At 42.1% G+C, this 23,780-nt stretch overlaps 1 protein-coding gene across 1 annotated transcript; it reads right to left on the reverse strand.

Moving 5' to 3' along the window:
• Positions 1–18: 18 nt before the first annotated feature.
• Cwc25 (CWC25 spliceosome associated protein homolog) lies at positions 19–23,190 on the reverse strand. Its single transcript, XM_046420400.2, has 10 exons — positions 23,007–23,190; positions 18,797–18,969; positions 10,709–10,945; positions 8,327–8,396; positions 7,352–7,479; positions 6,614–6,677; positions 5,423–5,634; positions 5,021–5,119; positions 2,264–2,425; positions 19–1,641 (listed from the first exon to the last, which is right to left on the reverse strand). Exons 1-10 carry the CDS (start codon positions 23,022–23,024, stop codon positions 1,527–1,529), a joined length of 1,278 nt encoding a protein of 425 aa, XP_046276356.1. The 5' UTR covers positions 23,025–23,190; the 3' UTR covers positions 19–1,526.
• Positions 23,191–23,780: the final 590 nt, after the last annotated feature.

The following is a 23,780-nucleotide window of genomic DNA, read 5'->3' on the forward strand; positions in this document are numbered from 1 at the left end:
CTCGGTGATCCACGTGGCTACTCTTGACAGTTACAAAAATAAATGTAACCTTTATTACCAAGTAATAAAAACCATAATTAACTGTAGCATAGGGCAGTAGAATGAAGTGATTAATGAATAACAAAAGTATGTTAAATTCTCTCTGGGCAAAACTTTTTTAAAGCATTAGTGTCTGGCATCATAAGTGCTCAAAAATAAAAATCCAAATACATTTTAACCAGAATTAGAAGTTAGAAGAACAAAGAAATAGCTCAGCTAACTTGTGACTCAGAAGTGCCTAGGAGGGACTGCGGGTTGTAGCTCAGTGGTAGAGAACGCTTTCCTAGCACTTGTGAGGCACTGGGTTCGATCCATCACATAAAAATGAAATAAATATATCGTGTTCACTTACAAATAAAAACAAAAAAAAAATTTTAACAAAAAATTGCCTAGGAAATCCCTGTCAAATGAGGGCTTCTGGTGAAGGAATAAAGGGAAAAGCAGTTAAAACAGGGAAGTGGCCACTTGAGTTTATTTTTGTTTGGGGGAACTTTTTTTTTTTTAATAGCTACAAAATAGTAGGAAACAACCCCTGAAAATCTAGCATTGTACATGATAAAAAAAAGAAGCCATGTAATAAACAGCTTCCATTTTATTTTCTTTTAGGAGCCAGGGAACATAGTAGCAATGTGGTCCTGACTCCTAAAAACTTGCCTACACTGCTGCACTGATCACACATGGGAAACTCGGAGCAGGGAGATCAGATAGATAGCCTAGATTCTATCGATAAACCCAGGCTTCTCCTAAATGTGCCCTATTCAGAGAAAAATAAGCTGACCTACCTTACTGTGCCACTCACAAGATTCAGTGTGGCTGTACTATATTACATAATAAAATCACTTAGCAAACAAGATACTCTCACAAAGCTAAACTTTTTTTAAAAAGCATGTAAAAAAATATACATTTGTACATATACACATTATACTTTTACAAACCAAATAGTTAACAGTTCACTTAGACCTTTTTGTATTCTCTTCCAGATCCTTTGTCACTCTCTTGGCTGTTCCCTAATCTGACATCATTCTGTTATATTATTTACTAGATCAAATAAATTCATGTATCCCAGTTAGCACAATCTATCCAAGTGGCTCTGGAGAGAGCTCAGAATGGTATGATCTATCCTGAGGCAGTGAAATAGGTCTATTCACACAAGTGTGAGGAAAGAGGTGTCATGAGCATCACAAACCCAGCAGGCCGCCTTCCAGAGCAAGATGAATATTCCCAATGGCATGGCTCAGTGCCTGCCCATTAAAACAGAGTCAAAACCCACTCTGCATACTGCAAAAGCTACTTAGGATCTCATAACCAGGTCACACTGATTCACAAAGGAAGCAAAGTATTTCAGGAATTGATGGACGAGGGTCACTTTGAACAGTGGTGGTTTGAAATCTGTGGAAGAAGTCACTGAACTCTTATAAAGAGAATTTTTTAGGGATTAGCAGCCTCCCTGAAAAGTTCAGGAAAACCAATAAGAAAAAGAATGGTTTTCATCTTTTCATAAAGTTCTTCTCCAGAGCCACTGAGGTTCTCTGTAGAGAGTGGATATTCCGTTTCACCCGATCCTCCAGGGAGGAAGTAGATGCACTCTCTAGCTTCATGCGGCTAGGAAATAAAAAACATTTGTCAATTGGTCAGGTCTGGCAGAATTAGAAGAAACAGGTTGCTAGCCTTAAAGCAACTGTAGAAACAAGCTCTTTTAAGCCCACATAGAAAATTTTCAAGTGATTCCATCTGGAACCAAATTTTTTAAATGTCCATAAGAGAAAATTCATCTGCTTTTGAAAATAAGTCAAAGTCTCATTGGAAAAAAAGACTTTCTGAGCCATTAATTCTTATTTAAAAGAAATGCAGGGTCAGGGTCATGGCTCAGCGGTAGAGCGCTTGCCTAGCATGTGTGAGGCACTGGGTTTGATTCTCAGCACCACATATAAATAAATTAATAAAATAAAAGGTCCTTCAACAACTAAAATAAATAAATAAATAAATAAGAAATGCCAAAGAATTTCAGAGATTTAGAGAAAATACCAATTCACGTCTCCCTCTTAAAATCAAAAACCTCCCACTATCTGGCCAGAAGCTACGAATAGTAAAAAAGGTGGTCCTAAAGCTGAGCTCCATATTCTCCCTGCAGACACAGCGACACCTGGAACACATTGAACCCACTGTTAGACTCTCTCCTTGAGACCATGCCTACGGAGCCCCAGGCAGGAAGAAATGTACTCACTGGATGAACTTCCCATCCCGGGAGTCTAGCTTCTCCAGCCTCCGTTCCCGTTCGTCCTCCCTAGCGTGCCTTTTGAGGATGTTCAGCCTCTCCTCTTCCCTCCATTTAGCATTTTCCATCATCTCCTGCCGTTTTCGTTCCAGTTCTTCTGCTGAGAGTTTTCTGTTGAACACAAAAAACATCCCATCAATTCTACCTCACTCCTAGCAAAAATCCCAGAAGCAGCACAGGGAGATAAAGGTCAGGCAGGACCCAAGCTCTCCAGCCCATGGCTTTCTCCAAGGAAATGGCCAGAGCAGTGCCATGTCCAGCATGAGTTTCCCTCCTACTAACATAGTGTGGTGCAGAGGTACTGGGGATTGAACTCTAAGGTGCTCTACCACTGAGCTACAACTTTAGCCCTTTATTATTTTTTGACTGTGTCTAAGTTGCCAAGTCTGGCCTTGAATTTAGGATTGTCCCAAATCACTGAGATTACAGGCAAGCATTGGCTCCTCTTAACATTTTGGTCAGGTGTTTTCACCCAAATTTTAAACACTTTTAGAATCTCACAATCTTGGCAGTTGGGCATGGTGGCGCACACTTATAATCTCAGCAGCTCGGGAGACTGAGGCAGGAGGATTGAAAGTTCAAAGCCAGCCTCAGCAATTTAGCGAGGCTATAAACAACCTATCGAGACCCTGTCTCAAAATAAATAAATAAATAAAATGGTTGGGGATATAGCTCAGTGGTAAAGCACCCCTGGGTTCAATCCCTGGTACCCCAACCCCCTGCAAAAAAGGCTTGCCAGAGGCAACTGAGATATCCCTGGATTCCCAAGCAAAACTTGAAGCTGGAGATTACTCTGCCAAACATCTATAGGAGACCTTGTGGTTTACCCTCTGGAGAAACTGAACCATACAGGAGAAAAGAAGATTCAGAAGCATCAGGCACAGCACAGAAAGTTGGCAAGGCCACCATACTGCAAAGAGGATGAAGTGAAGCCCACATGCTCCACACTGAGACTCACAGTCCCTGATGGGATCTGTGCCTCTCTCAGAATGCCAGCAGCCAGGATCAGGCAACTAGAGGATTTTTTTTTTTTTTTCCTGAAGAAATTTTACCAGTCCCTAACAAAAGAATCAAAGTTACTGACAGCTGAGAGTCCCAGCTAAAAAAACAGTTCAACTCTACCCAATCACCTACCAATAGACAAACCCTGTGGGTACAGTGTTTCAGCTTTTTTATACCTCACTCTTAAATATGAATGCAAAGTGAAATATCACCAGACAGTTCAGGAAAGCCTCAAAAAAATGAATGACAGACACCAAAACAAACAGAAAAGGGAAATTAGGAAAAGACAAAGCACAAAACAAAACTTTTAAAAATCTCACTCAAAGCCAGGTGTGGTGGCACATGCCTGTAATCCCAGTAACTTGGGAGGCTGAGGCAGAAAGATTGAGAGTTCAAAGCCAGCCTCAGCAAAAGTGAGATGCTAAGCAACTCGGTGAGACTCTGTCTCTAAATTTAAAAAATACAATATAGGGCAGGGGATGTCGCTCCATGTTTGAGTGTCCCCAAGTTCAATCCCCAATACCCCAAAAAATCAAATAATTAAAATCTCACTCGAGCTGGGGATATAGCTCAGTGGTAGAGCACTTGCCTAGCCTGAGTGAGGCCCTGAGTTCAATTCAAGTACTGCAAAAAAAATAAAATAAAATAAAATCTCACTCAGTTAAAATATATTACAGCATTATAGTGAGGCTAGGGGGTTTTTAAAATGAGACAATCAGAGGTGGGTGGTAGAGCTCTTGTCTAGCATGCACAAGGTTCTGGGTTATATGCCCAACACTTCAAAGTAAAAAAGAGAAACAAGGAACAATCAAATAACATAAAGACCTCTTGCAAGCTCAAGGCCAGCCTTGGCAACTTAACAAGACCCTGCCTCAAAAAGCCAGCCACGGTGGTGCACGCCTGTAATTCCACTCACAAGTTCAAAGCCAGCCTCAGCAAAAGTGAGGTGCTAAACAACTCAGTGAGACCCTGTCTCTAAATAAAATACAAAATAGGGCTGGGGATGTGGCTCAGTGTTTGAGTGCCCCTGAGTTCAATCCCTAGTACCAAAAAAAAAAAAAAAAAGAAAAAAAAAAAAGGACTGGGAAGATACTCAGTGGTAAAATGCCCTGGATTTAATCCCCAGTATGAAAAGTAAAAAAGCTGGGCTGGGGTTGTGGCTCAGCAATAGAGTGCACATCTAGCATGCGCGAGGCTGTAGGTTCGATCTTCAGCACCACATAAAAAATAAATAAAATAAACGTGTTATTAAAAAAAAAGGAAGAAAAGAAAAGTAAAAAAGCCAAAATATTAAAAAGGCTTCTAGGTGAGGGCTGGAGTTGTGGCTCAATGGTACAGTGCTTGCCTGGCATGCGTGAGACCCTGGGTTCAATCCTCAGAGCCGCATATAAATAAATAAATAATAAAAGATCCATTGACAACTAAAAAATAGACTTCTGGGTGAAAACCTCTATGAGTACTGCCAGACCAATATATGATGAAAGATTCTCACTTAAAGTTTTTATTAGATCAACACTATTGACTTTGTCCTTTCAATGTGTCTAACAAGGTATGAGAGTGGGGGAAGACTATTAAAAGTTGACCAGATAAATAAGAGTTGGTGTGGCAAACAGGTCATATAAATTACCCACTTGCCCTGCTGTGGGCCACTTCTAGGTTAGGGACTGCAGAATATGAAGTTAATCTACTGCCCTCATAACTTACCTGGTATATCCAGAAGCATGCCGCCTCTGATAGACCTCCTTTTTAGGTGATGGGCTCTTAGTCTGGTCCCTCTCTCTCCTGTTTGCCTTAGAGTTGTGCCTGTAATGGACACAGAGATTATTTTCCAGAGATTATTCTTCAAATAATGAAAAAAGAGCTAGCCATCTTAAAACTAGTCCATAAGAAAGATGAGAGAGAGGATATTGTACCAGTGTAGTATATTCCTATAAATATGTGGTTGTAGGGGCTGAAAGCTTACATTAAAGTTTAAAAAATAATATGAAGGAAGTAATAAAGCAAAGACTTTAGGAAAGCTGATGGGTGAACATCACCAAAAGAAAATACCACTGTGACCAGGCCCCTGCAGTCACAGTTTATACCACAATGAATTTCCACACTCACAGTTTGCTAGGCCTTGGGGACCGTGACCTTCTGCCTAGGGATCGAGACCTCTTGTCCCGGGACCCTGCTTCCCTATTGCTCTTCCTGCTGGTGTTTCTAAGGGGTGAGTTCGAGGAGCTTCTAGACCGGGAACGGTTCTTCATCCCATACGCTCCCTTCTGCCCAGCCATCAGAGTACCCTGTTGTCCCTGGTTACGGTCAGAGTCCCTGACCTGTATCATAAAGAGAAGGAAGGGGGGGGTGTGAAAAAAAGCTATTCATAGGAAAATCCAGTAGTTCAAAAGGCGATGCAATAAAACAAGGAAAAGAATAAAATCAACTGGGCGCAGTGGCGCATGCCTGTAATCCCAGCAACTTAGGAGGCTGAAGCAGGAGGATCGCAAGCGCAAAGCTAACCTAGGCAATTTAGCAAGGCTCTGAGCAACTTAGTGAGACCCTGTCTCAAAATAAAATATAAGGGCTGCAAATGTCACTTAGTGGTTAAATGCCTAAACACCCCCTTGGTTTAATCCCCGGAACCAAAAAATATTAAAAATGAAATAATCAATTTTGTAAGGAATTCACAATAATTACAGAAAAGCATAAAAAATTTGAACAGTTATCTCAGGATCCCCTAAAACAGCCAGGTATGGTGGCACATGCCTGTAATCCTGGCAACTCAAGAGGCTGAAGCAGAAAGATTGTAAGTTTGAGGTCAGCCTCGGCAACTTAGCATGCCCTGGTCTCAAAATAAAAAGGGCTGGGGATGTAGTTCAGTGACAGAGCATCCCTAGGTTCAATCCCCAGTACCGCCACCCCCCACCAAAAAAAAATCTCCTAAGAGAAAGTACCCACCCCACCACTTAAATTGGCTTAGGTCTTTCACTAGATCCTAAGGAAGAGTAAGAGACAGCAGAGAGGGCAGCATCAAAAGTTAAAATCACGAAGGGATGTCCACAGGTAAAAAGCCATTAACCTCTACACTTAAAATGCATATATTTCATGTTGACTGCAGAGAGATAGGCAGAATACCTAAAGTGATTCTGTTTGCTTAGAGAATGCTCAGGCATGTAAGAAGCTCAGGGATAAGAAGTGGGCCTGCTCCCCAGCAACCCCAGCCTCCACTGTCCAATTTCCCTGCTATCTGCAATTGTCAAGGTGGCACATGTCACAGTCCCACCATCACTCCCTTTAAGAAGCCCACATCCCTACCTGTAAGCCATATCCAGGGACTTTAGACAAAACAGGAAAGGAATTTGCCATCTTCTTTTGAGATCTAAGAGATTAAAAAACACACATTCATTGAAGAAGAAAATGCATACAGGTCCACTTCAAATCTCTCATGCTGAAACATGCGTCCTGGTTCCAGTGTGACCTTCCCCACTTCCCAGCTATTACTTGGCAGTGTGTTTCTCTATTTGGACTATCTTTGCTGGAAGATGCATCAGCACAGTTAAGATTTTCCTGTGAAGAGCCGTGGGCCGAGCTTCTCAGCCCCAATGCCTAAACACATTCTCCTCTCACCTCATGTTTCTATTCCAGAGACCCATGGTGAGTCAGCAGGAGCAGAGCTGACTATTCCCACAGGGAAGATGGAAAGACACAGAAGGGGCAGTCATAGGCCCATTCATCCATTAAAAAAAAAAAAAAAAAAAAAAACCCCTATGTGAATCCCATGGCAGTCCTGAGGACTCAGCTAAGATGAAACAGTCATCGACCTAAGATCTGTGACCAGTTCTCTTAGGGGTGTCTCTCCAGTAGCACACCCGGAGACCCACCCACATATAGCATCTCCAGGGAATTCTAATGCTAGAAAACAAACTGGCACAAAGCCTACGTCCAAGTGTTCACCACTGAAACCCCATTGCGGGGCAGTTTCCAGTTCCTGTTGTGGAATGAAAGAATGAATGAGCAAGTGAGTCAGTGCTGGAGGCTGCCTGACTCGCTCACCTCCCCCGGCTGGGCTCGTCGTCCATGCTGGAGCGATCACTACTCGAGCTTCTGTGCTTGTGTTTCTTGTGCTTCTTTTTCTTCTCCTTCTTTTTCTTCTTCTCCTTTTTTTCCAAACTCATTTGCAACTAAAAAGTGTCCAGAACATAAACTTTCAAGGTTATTGAAACCTTTGTCAGTCCCTTCTGAGGGGACTGGCTCATGTACAAACTGATGCCATGCCTCTACAGGGGTCCAGGGATTCTCAGGAGCTCCCTGTCAATAAACCTGGTTGTACACAATGGACCCTAGATTCCCAAACAGAACCTCTGGTGAGTGAGCTAGGAATCTGTGTTTTAAACAATCCCCAGAACCACTCCTTAGGAGTTTCCATTCTTTCCACTGAAAGAAATTCTAACTCCTTTGGAAGTAATCAGAGACTGCAAAAATTACCAACTGCTCAAAGAGTAACCATACGTTATGTGAATGGTGAGCCGTAACAGAGGACACTCCAATCCCCTGTGCATACTGCATACATGATTCCATAGGCATGGCCTACACCCCTCTTTTCCTGAAAATATGTAAGTACACAGGGGTGCTTTTTCCAACCAGAAGACAAAAGAGGAAATTGAGCTTACTTAAACTTATTAAGATTGCATAAATATCACCAAGAGATGGTGTCTAAAAGAAAAGTCTTAAACATCATTCTGTTTTCCCTGGTAGGAAGAAACAGAGGGAAGATCTTATATTAAGTAGCTAAAAGACAGCTGGATCTGGTGGTACATTCCCATAACACCAACAACTTGGGAGGCTGAGGCAGGAGGATCACAAGTTCAAAGCCAGCCTCAGAAACGTAGCAAGACCCTGTCTCAAAATAAAATTTTAAAAAAGGGTTGGGATGTAGTTCAGTGGTTCAATCCCCTGGGTTCAATCCCCCATACCAAAACAAAACAAAAAAGTACCTAAAGGCTTTATGCTTATTGATGCATGACTTACCAATTCTTTGATTTTCTTCATTTTCACAGGATTGTTCAATACCTCTCTTTTTTTCTCCTCCTCTTTCTTCCTAAATGGAAGACATTATAAAAATCATTAATATTTCTCTTAGAAGGAAGATTAAATCATTCTCCTCTCCAAATTCTATATAACCACCATTGTAAGAAATGCTTTATTGAAATCTACAGGATGGGGCTGGGGATGTGGCTCAAGAGGTAGCATGCTCGCCTGGCATGCGTGCGGCCGGGTTCGATCCTCAGCACCACATACAAACAAAGATGTTGTGTCCGCCAAAGACTAAAAAATAAATATTAAAATTCTCACTCTCTCCTTAAAAAAAAAAAAAAGAAAGAAAAGAAATCTACAGGATGGCATGGAAGCCAAAAATCTCCCCCAAATCTGCATAAGAGACTGTATATTGTGGGGAAAGTCTACTATGGGACACTGCCATGCAAGACAGTGAGTTAAAATTTTTTCTCATTGGGCATCATACTCAAGGCTTCCCACCTGGTCAAGTAAATGGGTGTCATCTTATATATTGATTGGTTGCAACATTTCAAAAACTACCTCCATCTTTTATCATAATAATCACCTGGAAAATAAAGTCAATGCACTGATTCCTCTTTTTTTGGTAGGGGGGGTACTGGGGCTTGAACTCAGGGGCACTCAACCTCTGAGACAGGGTCTCACTGAGTTGCTTAGCGCCTTGCTGTTGCTGAGGCTGGCTTTGAACTCACAATCCTCCTGTCTCTGACTCCCAAGCCACTGGGATACAGGTGTGTGCCACCATGCCCACCCTGATTCTTCTTTTAAGAAATTTTACTCTCATATACTCTCAATAGGAAGGTAAACTGATCAACCTTCCTGAAGGATTATTTGACAATACTTATCACAACCAACACAAACTTTTTTTTTTTTTGTAGTACTGAGTATTGAACCCAATGCTCTACCACTGAGCTATATCCCTAACCCTTCTTATTATTTTCAGACAGATCTCACTAAATTGCCCAGGATAGCCTCAAACTTGTGATCCTCTTGCTTTGACATCCCTAGTAGCTGGGATTACAGTTGTGCACCACCATGCCTGGTCAGCTCATACTCTTTCATCTCAGAAATTCTAGAATTGTATTTTCAAATTCAAGAATTTGCTACTAGCTGGACCCAGTGATGCACACCTGTACTCCCAGTGGCTCAGGAGGCTGAAGCAGGAGGACTGCAAGTTTAAAGCCAGCTTCAGTAACTTAGCAAGATTCTAAGCAACTCAATGAGACCCTATCTCTAAATAAAATACAAAAAAGCACTGGGTATGTCGCTCAGTGGTTAAGCACCCCTGGGTTCAATCCTTGGTACAAAAAAAGAGAGGGAGAAAGAATTTGTTACTATAAGGAAAAATCAGGGAAGGTCGCTATGAAGTTTTCATTTTATAACAATGAAAATTTGGAAACAAGTTAGGGATTCCATGATAGAATATTAACAAGATAAGTCATGGCATAACCATTCAACAGAGACATTAAAAATGATAATATAAATACACCAATAAAAACAAACAAAACAGGGGCTGGGATTGTGGCTCAGCGGTAGAGCGCTCGCCTAGCACAGGTGGGACCCGGGTTCGATCCTCAGCACCACATAAAAATAAAGGCATTGTGTTGTGTCCATCTACACCTAAAAACTAAAATTTTTTTTTTAAAGTGGCTAAAAAGGTAAATTATTACCTATATTTTACTATAATAAATAGGAAGCTAATAATATGGGACAAAACATTTGTAACATATACAACATTTTTAATAGAAAAATAACTTTAAAGAAAATTTGCAAAAGAAAAACTTTTAAATAAAAATAAATATTTTTCAATGTTTATTCTTATACACTTGAAAGAAAATAATGCAAACTAAACCAAAATAAATATGTATAGTATGGTCTCATTTAACACCCAAAAAATAGCTCTACTTTTATCTGTCACACATTGGGGTTTCAAAATTCTGAAGTTTCTTTTTAAAGGGTTCTGCTGCCCACCTCACAAAAAAGAAGTGGAAGATAAGAAGGTCTGTTCACCCACTTAGCCAACTTCACACAGATCCCCAGTTTTCCAAGAAGTTGCCAATCTTTGTCACCTTGCTTCAACCTCCTATTTTTGTTTAAGGGACAAATGAATAAATCTGGTCTGGTTTGGTACATTTGCCAATACCTTCCAGTACAGCTAAGAACTGACAGTGTTAATGGAGCCTCCTTCCCAACATCAGGAAGAGCAAATGGAGACAAATCCTTTTACTTGACAGATAAAAGTCAAGGGAAAACCAACTGCAAAGCCAGCAACCCACTGCCTTTGCAGGGTCTCCAAGCATCCTGTAACAAACCCCCTTCCTAGACCCTCAGCAGCACCTGATGATGAAGAGTGGGTCCTCCCGGATCTTGCTGGCCATGTCAAGCAGGGAATTGGCACCAGATGGAGCAAAAATAGAGCCCGGAAGGAGTCCTGTCTCAGAAGAACATCCTCCCTCCTTCTCCTCCATCTTCTCAAAAACATATTTGTCAATGGGGCGCCCCAGCAGGTACTCATCACGATTCACCATCCCACCAGGACCCTGGTACATCCAGTCCAACTTTTCTTCTTTTTTCCTGGTTGAAGAAAACAATATATACAATTCAAAGGAAATATAGATTCCGGCAAACCTGCACAGAAAACCCAATGAAAGCAGGACTCAATCTATAGGTGCTTACCACATGGCAAGCATGGTGAAATGGTGCCTGCCCTTGTGGAGCTTACAATTAAGAGGAGAAATCATTTTCATATACTTAAAGCATAATTTCAAAAGATAATCTAAAACAATTAATAGGCTCATTCTACATCATTGTCTTATCACCAAAAATAATGTCAGTGATCACATAATCACTCGTATTTATTTTGTTTTGGTGCCTAACACATTAGAACCAGTAATAACACTACACGTTTGAGGAGATAATAAGATCAAAAATAACCTAATACATAAATGATGTTTTTAAGCCGAAGGTAGAGCATGGCACAGGGCACAAATGATGTCATAGTATCATGTCAAGCAAATATTTCCCTGTGATTCTAGGGAGAAACATGGTGAGAAAATGGACCCTCATATCACAAATAGTAAAGGTGTATAGAAGCAGCCAACACCAGCTTACAGCTAATTCATTTCATCCAAACAGTATTATTTGTAGCATTAAACTCAAAATGCTCAAAGTGCTTTGAATATGACTTCAATTTGTGTATTTGTTTGTTTTGAGGTTACATAATAACTGGGAGGATATCTTCTTACTTGCATGTTTGGACTTTTTTTTTCAGCGCCAAGGATCAAACCCAGGGCCTTGCCCACACTAGGCACGTGCTCTGCCACTCTTTCCCTGCCACTCCCACGGACATTTTTAATAAGAATAAACCAACACAACACTTTAGAAAAATGTTTTCCTATTAAAAGCATTGGTTTGATGGGGCTGGGGGTGGGGTTCAGTGGTAGAGCGCTTGCCTAGCATACGTGAGGCACTGGGTTCAATCCTCAGCACCACATAAAAATAAATAAATAAAGTAAAGGCATGCTCTTCATCTACAACTACAAAAAAAATTTAGTAAAAAAATAAAAGCACTGGTTGGAGAAACATTATAGTCTATAATTAAGAAATGACTGTGGTCATGGGTCAGGTTCCATGCGGTTTGCCTGGCATTGCTCACACCACTGGAGTTAGGAGCACAAGGGAGAGCTGCACCCTGGTGGATAATGGAAGACTGTAGTGGGACTTTAAAAGGAATACCACAGGTAGTGGTGTCTTTCATGTAAACAAAGGGTTTCCTAAATCTCTCATGTAAATAAATCGGAGACCAGGAAGGAGGCTGACAACTATTAAAACCAGGGCTCCAGAGGGCTGGGGATACAGCTCAGTTGGTAGAGTGCTTGCCCTGCATATACAAGGCCCTGGGAATATCATGGCTCCTGGGAAGGAGGGAGCTTTGCAGTTTGGGAAGTCATGTTCTAAGTTAGAGGGAAAGAAGATCCATGGAACTTCATCACAAGTGGTGTCTTACAAGAGCCAAACTGGCAATACAAAATGGACCAGATGCCAGTTCAAGAAGAATTTTAGAACAAGTTATAGTCTGTTTTTAAATTGTATATGGCACTAGGTGAGGTAACACAGATACTAGGAAGGCTGAAGCAGGAGGACTGTAAATCTGAGGTCAACCTGGGCAACTTAGCAAGACCTTGTCTGGGGAAGACAGGGGCAGTTAGGAAGTAGTAATATTAAAGCACCACTGGATCCAATACCCAGTACTGGAGCAGGGGAACATACTGGTGAGCTAGGGGCACCAGTAGCTCAGGGGCAGAGCACTTAACATGTGCAAAGTCCTGGGTTTGATCCCCAGCACCTCAAAAAAATAATAAATAAATAAAATTATAGGCTGGACAACTATGATCAAGTAATCTATAAAGAAACATTAAACAATTTTTTTAATTTAAAACAGCATGGGAAGTGGGATGTATTTGAAGATAATACATTCATTTATTTATATTTTTATTGCAGTTGTGATCAAAATAAATGTTTAATAAAATTACAAGAAAATACCATAAATACTTAGAAGATAAAAGGCCAAAAGGCTAATAGCAATGAAACATGAACATCATTTACTTGGGAATTTTCCTGTGTAGTTTTTTTTTTTTTTTTAATATTTATTTATTTTTAGCTGCAGTTGCACAATAACCTCTATTTTATTTATTTATTTTTATGTGGTGCTGAGGATCAAACCCAGAGCATCACATATGAGAGGCGAGCTCTCTATCGCTGAGTCACAACTCCAAGCTCCTGCCTAGTTTTATGTATTCTGTAATCCAAACAATAGAAAACTCCTAGGTCTGAGAAGAAAAGAACTGATTGTATAGGGCAGACCATATCACATCATAAGGAGGTCTGAGCAGGAAGGTCAGTGGTAACTAGAATATTCTCAGAGGCTCATTTCCTGATAGGGAATATAGCATAACAATTATGAGTACAAGTTCTATAATCCCACCTACTAGGAAGGCCAAAGTAGGAGGATGGCTTAAGTCCTGGAGTTCAAGACCACTGGGCAACGTAGTGAGACCCTGTCTCAGAAAAAATAAATAAATAAAAAGAGGATAAGTTCTGGAGTCAAGCAACACGGGCCTGAATCCTGGCTCTATAGCCAAGTAAGTCCTCTGAGCCTTGGTGTCTTCACCTATCAAATGGGGATATAATACTATCTACCTCACAGGGTTGCTGGGAATTAAGTCAGTCAATGGATTTTTAGATTTTTTGTTGTTGTTGTTTTTATGGTACTGAGAATTGAACCCAGGGCATTGTGTATGCTAGCCAAGTACTCTACCACTGAACTACATCCCTTGCCCAGTTAATGGATTTTTAAGTCATTCAGCAGAGTCATGGCACAAAGTAAGTATCAATAAATGCTGGTTGTTCTTTGTGTTACTTATGTATGTGTTTCTCTCTCCCATCAAGTTTTAAACTCCTAAATGGCTGGGACTATGGCTGTGTCTCCTAGACAGGTGCCCAACAATCATGGGTTCAACGCCTGACAATGTCATAGTCAATGAACCTTGAGCTAGGAAGTACTTTTTGACAGAAATTAAGGACATAGTGAAACCCGGCAGGGTGGTACATGCCTGTAATCCCAGCAACTCAGGAGGTTAAGACAGGAGATCCCAAGTTCAAGACCAGCCTCAGCCAACTTAGCAAGGCCCTCAGCAACTTAGAAGCCCCTGCCTTAAAATAAAACATAAATGGGCTGGGGTTGTGGCTCAGCGCTAGAGCGCTCACCTAGCACATGCAAAGTGCTGGGTTTGATCCTCAGCACCACATAAAAATAAATAAATAAAATAAAGGTATTGTGTCCAACTAAAACTAAATAAATAAATAAAAAGAGCTGGGAATATAGCTCAGTGGTAAAGCACCCCTGGGCTCAAGAAAGAAAGAAAGCCAGGGGGCTGGGGTTGTGTCTCAGTGGTAGAGCGCTTGCCTTCCATATGTGAGGCCCTATGTTTGAGACTTAGCACCACATACAAATAAATAAAATAAAGGTCCATTGACAACTAAAAAAATACTTAAAAAAAAAAAAAAGAAAGAAAGAAAGCCAGGTGTGGTGGCACTCACCTGTAATCACAGCAACTTGGGAGGCTGAGGAAGAAGGATCACCATGTTCAAGGCAATTGAGCAAGGTTCTAAGCAAATTAGTCCTTGTCTCAAAATAAAAATAAAAAGGGCAGGGGATGTGGCTCAGTAGTAAAGCACCTATGGACTCAATCCCTGGTATTAAAAAAAAAAAAAAAATTTAAATGTCCTCAAAAAACAGTGTCCTGATATGTTGCCAAGGTTGACCCTAAACTCCTGGGCTCAAGGAATCCTCCTCCTCTCAGCCTCCTGAGAAGCCAGGACAACCACAAACCACCATAGCCAGTGGAGGGGATGAGGGAACAATTAAAATACATGTCAAAGATAATCAGAAGTTTGCCTGTGTGTACCTGACACTAACAGGAGGAGGAGTTGGGAATAAAGACTCATTTATTAATCTGTAAAAATATCTCCTGTGTGTCAGAAAGATAAAAAGGTCAGAAGGATGAAGTAGATTCATTGGCTACTGGTAAGGCCCATAGGTCTACAAATCACCAAATGGGGCTGATGAGAGCTAAGCGTTTGTTGAGGTGACTCTTGAACTTCTGGGTCAAAAAGTAGAACTACCTGTTAGGCAGCTGAATATACAATGACACAGAGTCTATGTGGGATAAGTTTAAGGGTCATCAGCATGAAGCAAATATTGGTGCTAGAGGAACAAAAGAGCTCAGATAGAGGGAATCAGGGAGCATGGGCAGTACAGGGTGAGAGCAAGGAGCTACGTAAGGGAAGAAAGGAGAAGGGACATTAAGAAAGGTAAGAGGGGGGCTGGGGATGCGGCTCAAGCGGTAGCGAACTCGCCTGGCATGTGTGCGGCCCGGGTTCAATCCTCAGCACCACATACAAACAAAGATGTTGTGTTCGCCAAAAACTAAAACATAAATATTAAAAAAAATTCTCTCTCTCTCTCTCTCTCTCTCTCTCTTAAAAAAAGAAAAGAAAATGGCTGGGGATGTGGCTCAAGCGGCAGCGCGCTCGCCTGGCATGCGTGCGGCCCGGGTTCGATCCTCAGCACCACATACAAACAAAGATGTTGTGTCCCCCGAAAAAAACTAAAAAATAAATATTAAAAATTCTCTCTCTCTCTCTCTCTCTCTCCCTCCCTCCCTCTCTCACTCTATCTTTATAAAAAAAAAAAAGAAAAGAAAAGAAAGGTAAGAGGAGGGAGGTAAGAGGAAGGCTGGGACTGTGGCTCAGTGGTAGAGCACTCACCTAGCATGTGTGAGGCACTGGGTTCGAGCCTCAGCACCACATAAAAATAAATAAATAAAGGTATTGCCCATCTACAACTAAAAAATAAAGATATTAAAAAAAGAAAGAAAGAAAGGTAAGAGGTGCTGGGTGCAGTGGCGCATACCTGTAATCCCAGAGGCTTGGGAGGCTGAGGCAGGAGGATTGCAAATTCAAGGCCAACCTCAGCTACTTAGCGAGGCCCTAAGCAACTCAGTGAGACCCTGTCTCTAAATAAAACATAAAAAAGGGCTGGGGATATAGCTCAGTGGTTAAACGCCCCTGGGTTCAATCCCCAGTACTCAAAAAAAAAAGAAGAAGAAGAAGAAGCGGAGACTACAGATAAAATTCAAGAGCTTCTAGGGGAAAGGCAACTGGGCCAAATACAGAAGAAAGGATATGAAAAATGAAGGCAGATACTTATATAAAGTAGTAGTAACTGCCTGGCTCCACCTAATCTCAAAAGGACTCAATTCATATCAGCCTTACTCAGGCCCTAGGAAGAAAACATGTAGAGTTGGAATCCAGGGGCACAGAGCTTGGCATCTGGTTCTACCAGAAATCAGCTGGATAACTTATATCCTCATCTCTAAAATGTAGTCAGTTACTGTTGTCAAACTGTTATTATGAGTTTTTAAATAAGGAAAGATTTGGGGGTCAAAGCATGTGAAAACAAAGTTTCTGCTGTTGTTGCTATCATTAAGGACACAGATCCAATTCTCAATCAAAGCTGTACAACAATAGGGGACTATTTATTTATTTACTTTTGATACTGGGGATTAAATCCAGGGGCACTTTACCACTGAGCTACATCCCCAGCCCTTTTTCATATTTTTATTTTCAGACAGTATCTTGCTAAGTTGCAAAGGCTGGCCTTGAACTCATGATCCTCCTGTCTCAGCCTCCCAAATTGCTGAGATTATAGACATGTGCCAGTGTACTGTGCCAGGGGGCCTTTTAAAACACATAGTTGCCCTACCTCACACAACCCCTATATTCCAAGGGAAAAGACTTAGGTGGAACTCAACCCATCTTTATTTTTATACACACACACACACACACACACACACGGCCCTGAATTTGTAATCCTCCTGTCTCAACCTCCCAAGCCCCTGGTTATGCACCACTGCACCTGGTATCATATGCATACAATCATCAATGTCACAAACCTATCATTCTTTTATATATATATATATATATATGTGTGTGTGTGTGTGTGTGTGTGTAGAGGGATACAATACCTTTATTTTATTTATTTTACGTGGCGCTGAGGATTGAACCCAGTGCCTCACACGTGCAAGGCAAGTGCTCTACCAATGAGCCACAACCCCAGCCCCTCATCCCATCTTTATTTAGAATAATCTTCCAAGCCCATTCTAAAGTGCAAGGGTTGAGAAACACCAGTATAGACCATTGTTTAGGAAATGAAATTTTCCAATATTATCAGTAAATATTAAAGAAACATTCTATTTTAGAGAGGAATTTTGAGATCCACATTAAGTATTAAAGGTTTTCTTCATTCTGAGATGCATTTCATACATGGAAAAGATTACCTGAACCACAGAAGTGAATCGTTAAATAGAAAAGATGTTTTACTGGCTACATTAAAAGCATGAAACTGTGCAAGAACTATACAAATCAGCCAAATGGATAAGAAGATTATCTAAATATATCTTCATTAAAGACCAAAAAAAGAGGGAAGGGACCCACATGCTGACCTTTGTTTTTATAACGTTGGAGGACACAAGGGGAAGGGATCAAAAATATCAGGAGCTGGGCAAGATGAGCACAGTGGCACCTCTGGGTTCAATTCCAAATAAAATAAAACCAACCAAAAAAAAAAAAAAATCAGAACAGCCTTTTCCCCAATCTATTTTCCTGCTACAGTTCCATCACAGCATTTCCATAAACTGAAACTAAATTTCATATGCATATGAAACTTATAATCAATGTTATTTTGTTTTTTGTTATTGTTATTGTTTTTAGTATTGGGGATTGAACCCAGAGCCACTTTACCACTGAGCCACATCTCAGCCTTTTTTAATTTTTATTTCAAGACAGGATCTCACTAAGTTGCTTACGGCCTCACTAAATTGCTAAGGCTGGCCCTGAATTTGTAATCCTCCTGTCTCAGCCACCCAAGCCCCTGGTATGCACCACTGCACCTGGTACCATATGCATACAATCATCAATGTCACAAACCTCTATCATGATTATTAAGGAAAAGCCCACATATCCAATAACAGAAGTGAGCCACCGACTACCCTGAAAACTTTGTCCACGAAGACATGAACAAGGGGAATGTCACTACAGATTACTCAACTTTATTCTAGCGATATTTTTAATGTCATCCTGATTTAGGAATGAATAGCAGGTTTTATGCTTTTTACTGTCTCAAAACATAAATTTACTCCCATTTCCTTTTATGATATCTGTTATTCCTAGCATGTATTACATAAGAAACTGACTGACTGATCCAGTGAGACTGTCCACAACCACACAGGTTTGGTTGACAGACACACCATCTACCTCCTCCCATGGGACTCACTGCCCCAATAAAAAGAGCTCGCACACAAAGGCAGGACTGAGATGTGGACACATATCAAGAAACAAGGAGGGCTGGGGATGTGGCTCAAGCGGTAGCGCGCTCGCCTGGCATGCGTGCGGCCCGGGTTCGATCCTCAGCACCATGTACAAACAAAGATGTTGTGTCCGCCAAAAAACTAAAAAATAAATATTAAAAAAAAAATTCTCTCTTAAAAAAAAAAAAAAAGAAACAAGGAAAAGACAACCATCCTCAGCCATGCTTATTTGTCAACAGTCTACCAGGAATGTGGCCTACACTAAGTCCTAAATATGTAATCTCATTTGATCTTCAATAAGCCTTAAGAACTGGTTCTACTAAAGTAACCAAGGCTCCCGGTTTCACAGCAAGGCACAGCCAACCTTAGAATCCAGGTCAGTCCCACTCCAAAACCCATGCACTTAATCATTAAGCCATCATGCAACATCTGGATTAGGCATCTGCAGTCAGTCCTGCAATTTTCTGTACATCAGGACACCCAACTCCTCACTTACTTGACAGCCCCAACATCCTCGGCATAGCGCTGCATCTCTTCCCGGGCCCTCTCCTCTCGCAGTTCCCGCTGCAGTTCCTCAATCTTCTTCCGCTCTGCCTCATGCTTCTGCTCGGCCTTCCACACTTTCTCCACATTGCGAAGGGTCTGTGGGTGCCAGCTTTTCTTCAAATTCTGTGGTGAATGGAAGTAGGGAGAAAATAATTCAGCTGGGGGTTATAGCTCAATGGTTTTATAGTAGAGTACTTGCCTACATACATGAGGTCCTGGGTTCCATCCCCAACACCCCCCCCCCAAAAAAAAAAAAAAAAAAAAAACAGTGGGGGAGAAGATATCTTTTGCAATGACAAGATTTATATCCAATAATTTCTCATATGGAGAGGGTGTTTAAGTACTGTAAGATTAATGTTCTCTTTTTTTTTTTTTTTTTTTTAAATATTTATTTATTTTTTTAGTTCTCGGTGGACACAACATCTTTGTTTGTATGTGGTGCTGAGGATCGAACCCGGGCCGCACGCATGACAGGCGAGCGCGCTACCGCTTGAGCCACATCCCCAGCCCAAAGAGGAATATCTTTGAATTTCTTTCTTTCTTTTTTTTCTATGGTGCTGGGGATTGAACCCAGGGCCTTGTGCATGCAAGGAAAGCACTCTACCAACTGAGCTAAATCCCCAGCCCTAATGTTCTCTTTTCTGTCAAAGTTAAACCTATATAATCCCAGTGGATTGAGAGGCCGAGGCAGGAGGATCGTGAGTTCAAAGCCAGCCTCAGCAAAAGTGAGGTATTTAGCAACTCAGTGAGACCCTGTGTCTAAATAAAATACAAAAAAAAAATAGGGCTGGGGATGTGACTCAGTGGTTGAGTGCCCCTGGGTTCAATCCTCAGTATCAAAAAACAAACAAACAAACAAAAAAAAAAAAAACGAAGTTAAACCTATAGTCTGAGTTAACAAAAATGTGTTTGCTGTAATTTAAAACTTAAATTGCATAGTGTGTAGTTAGGTGGAGCTCTTTTTAAGTCACAAAACTATGAGGTTGCAATGTAGCCATTTGGATCCCCCCCCCAATATATCTCCCTTTGTCCTCAGTCTTCCAATCATAATGCCTGTAGATAGTTGAGTAGGTAATCCAAACATAACTATATCTCTTTCCCTTGCACTTCCCAATTTTAAATTAGTCAATCACACAGACTGTAACCCCGAACTCCTATTATCAGAGTAAGGGGCAGTGCTGCATTAGGGATAAAAATCTGGGCAGACTTCCTACCCAATGTGCTTGTATGCCAGATTCTTTCTGGTAGCATACCCTTCTGAAGAAGTAAAGTTTGCTTTGACCAGCAGCATTTTTTGGGGGGGTGGGGAGTACTGGGGATTGAATTCAGGGGCACTTGACCACTAAGCCACATGCCCAGGCCTATTTTGCATTTTATTTGGAGACACGGTCTCACTGAGTTGCTTAACACCTCGAAATTGCTGAGGCTGGCTTTGAACTCACCATCCTCCTGCCTCAGCCTCCTAAGCTGCTGGGATTACTGATGTGAGCCACCACTCCCGGCTGCCCAGTAGCTTTTGAGCACATATCAGATTTCTTGTAACACCCCAATATTTCTAACAGTACATAAAGTTGTGCAGGATGGACCTGGCCCCTCCTGAGTTCCCTTCAAACAGTTTTAATCTTGTACTTTCACTGGCCATCCCTAAAATGGGAGTTCGTGATGGCAAGACAGGAGGAATGGGGCAGGGAGGGAGGGAAGATGGTATATATTTAGAAAGGCAACAGAACTCACTGGCATTAAGCATTCCTTCTTAGGAATACAACATTCCTTTTCTTCAGTTCTTTTACAACCCAAATCCCTAAACTTACTGTATAACCTACCTAGGACTTCCTTCAATGTTCCTTCCAGGAAACTCCCCTTGGTTCTGATCTTCTCCTTTACCCTCAAAGAGGGGTCGGGGATATGGCTCAGTTGGTAGAGTGCTTGCCTTGCATGCATAAGGCCCTGGGTTCAATCCCCAGCACCACGAAAAAGAAAAAAAAAACAAAACTAAAATCCTTTATCCTCAAAGAATGTTTCTTCTCTTTCTTCTCTCCATCAGCTATTCCCCTGGCTAACACTGCCCATCAGAAGTTTCTCCAAGGATGTAACATCGAAGGACAATTCTAAATTAGCCTGATGGAGTGGGAAGTAGGCAATAGGAGGGCAGATTTTTTTTGTTGTTTTGTTTTGGTTTTTGTTTTTTTGGTACTGGTGATTGAACCCAGGGATGTTTTAACCACTGAGCAATATCCCCAGCCCCTTTTAGTTTATATTCTGAGACAGGGTCTCACTAATTTGCTTAGAGCCTCACTAAATTGCTGAGGCTGGCTTTGAACTTGTGATTCTCCTGCCTCAGCTTCCCTAACCACTGGGATTACAGGCATGTGCCACTGTGCCTGGCAGGAGGGCAGGTTTTCAAACAGAGGAAACAGCACTCAGCAACTACAGCCCCAGTGGTGAGAAAGAACAGCACAAATAATTCAGTGTAGCTATAGGTGGAATGCAAACTGATTGGTGGAGAAGGGGTACAAGATGAAGTCAACTAAGAAGCAGATCAATGGGTGCAGTGGTATACACCAGTAATCCCAGCAACTCAGGAGGCTGAGGAAGGAGAATTGTCAAAGTTCAAGGTCAGCCTCAGCAACTTAAAGAGGCCCTAAGCAACTTAGTGAGATCCTGTCTCAAAAGGCTGGGTATATGGCTCAGTGGTAAAATGCCCCTGGGGTTCAATCTCCAGTTCTTAAAAAAAAAAAAAAAAGAAGAAGATTAAGGGCTTTACAAGCCATGTGAAGAGATTAGAGTTTATCCTGTTAATGGCAGGAAACACTTAGTTATATGCAGGAAAGAGGCATAACCCGCTATCATGTGAAATGTGGACCACAGAGGGCCAAGACTGAAGACCAGTTACAAAGATAAAATGTACACAAAATACCTGGCAGGTAGAAAAATGTGCAGTCAATGAGAGCTCCCTTATTTTTTGCTTTTCTCTTTCATTCCTTAAGTGCCTTTCCCCTATGTCAGGTCATTCCTTCCTTTCTTTAGTCTTTCCTTTGTTCAGTCCATCCATCCATCCTTCCTTCCTCATCTCCCCCACTTACTCTACTAGTTATCCCTTTCCTCCCTGCTTCAACCATATGTGCCCCCCACCCTCAAGGGATGGGTGGAATTGTTTGGTAACATTTCTAGTTGTCACATGAAGGATAGACAGTGCTTTGGGCATCTAGCAGCTAGAGGTCAGAGATGCTACTAAACATCCTACAATTCACAGGGCAATCCAAGTCCCCTCTGCTCCCCCATCTACAAAGAATTATCTAGCCCAAACTGTCAAGAGCTCTGAGATTAAGAAACACTGGCTTAGAATTTTCCTTCAGTTACCTGAAGAATACACTAAATTTTCACAGGAAGCTTGATGGAGTCCTGGAACTCAGTCTAATTGAGAACATCTGAAAAATACTAGGGCTACTGAACAGTTGTCTAAGTTGACCTATTTGCTGATTCAATTAGCTCCACTTTCAGGAGGTTGGTACTTTCCTAATCTTGCACTGAGCCCTTCTGGATACCTTTGCCCTATTTAAGGCCTCAGTCCCTTGCAAATCAACGACACAACTTAGGAGAAACTGCCACTTAACTTACATAAGTGCTATGAATCCAACCAAAGCTCTGTAACTACAGATCAGAATGAGCAATGACAGAGACATGAAAGAAAGTTGGACATGAAGACTCCTTCAGGCTTAAAATGGCTCTTCTTCAAAAGGCCTGGCTAAGGGACAGGGAGAACCAGGCACAAATTACTCACACTACAGCCCAGGGCACGACTCTGAACGCCTAGGTAAGAAGAGGAGATGTGTCCCAAGACAAGATATACAAACAAATCTGTGTGCCATTCCTCAATATCTGCCTCCTTTCCTAAACATCTCTCCCCCTTCCCGGTCTACCCAGAATTTCCAGCCCAGAGAGCCCCCATCAACGAGCACACAAACATCACCAGCCCCATTCGCGACACACCTCGAACTCTTCACTCCAAGGTCCTAAAGATGCCTCCCCTCTCCAGGGTTACCGCCCCCTCCTCCCCCACAGCGAGGATTCGTCACCACGGTTACCCACTCCGCCCCCGCCCCACTCCCTGCCAATTTCCGTCCCCAGCGCCAGTCCGGCTCCGGGCTCCCTCCACTCACCAGGTCTCCGCCTCCCATGATGACAGAGACGTCTTCTCGCTACGCGGATGTGGAAAATTCAGGGAAGATCAAGAAGAAACGTAGGGGAAGAGTTCAGGGACGACCTCTCCGAACCTGGCCCTGACCCGCACTGGCGGCCACTTTCATCGCCCGGTCGAGGACACTTCCGGGAGTGGCGTCATATTGCCGCGTCGACGTCGCAGAGTCATGACGTTTAATCCTAGCTGTCGCGCTACGTGACGGTGGCCTATCGTGCCGTTTCCTCAAAGTTTCAGGATCCATTGTCATACCTTCTGTGGTCTCCTTTTGGCTACCTTCTCTCGGCACTTCGCCTGAGGTCCGGATACCGCTTCTGAGTGCAGTTACAGCTTGCGGCCGGCCTCCGGTACGGCCATGGTAGTGTGCCAGGGTCCTGGCTGGTCCAATCTGCATCCCCCAGGCTGGACCTCTGTGTGGAACAGCCTAGGTACCTCCCCCGCGTCCAGCCCCAGACCCCAGTCTGTCGACTGACTGTCGATCCCGCGCTCTTCAAACCTTCACTCCCGGCCAAGCTCCTCACTCCAGGTTTATCTTACGGAGATCGATAGAAACCATCAAGTTCTATCAGCTTTCCTGAGCCAAACCTTTAAAAAGTCGGCCAGCTTCCCCATTTCCTTAATTGGGTTCTTTTTACTTTTGAATTATAAGAGGTCTTTACATACTCTGAACCCTAGTTCTTCGTCAGATAACATATTTTGCAAATAGTTTCTCCTAATCTGTCGCTTGCTTATTAAT

This window comes from Marmota monax, unplaced genomic scaffold (assembly GCF_021218885.2).
Source record: "Marmota monax isolate L192 unplaced genomic scaffold, Marmota_monax_Labrador192_F-V1.1 WCK01_AAM20220418_F8-fsc00064, whole genome shotgun sequence".
Lineage (NCBI taxonomy): Eukaryota > Metazoa > Chordata > Mammalia > Rodentia > Sciuridae > Marmota > Marmota monax.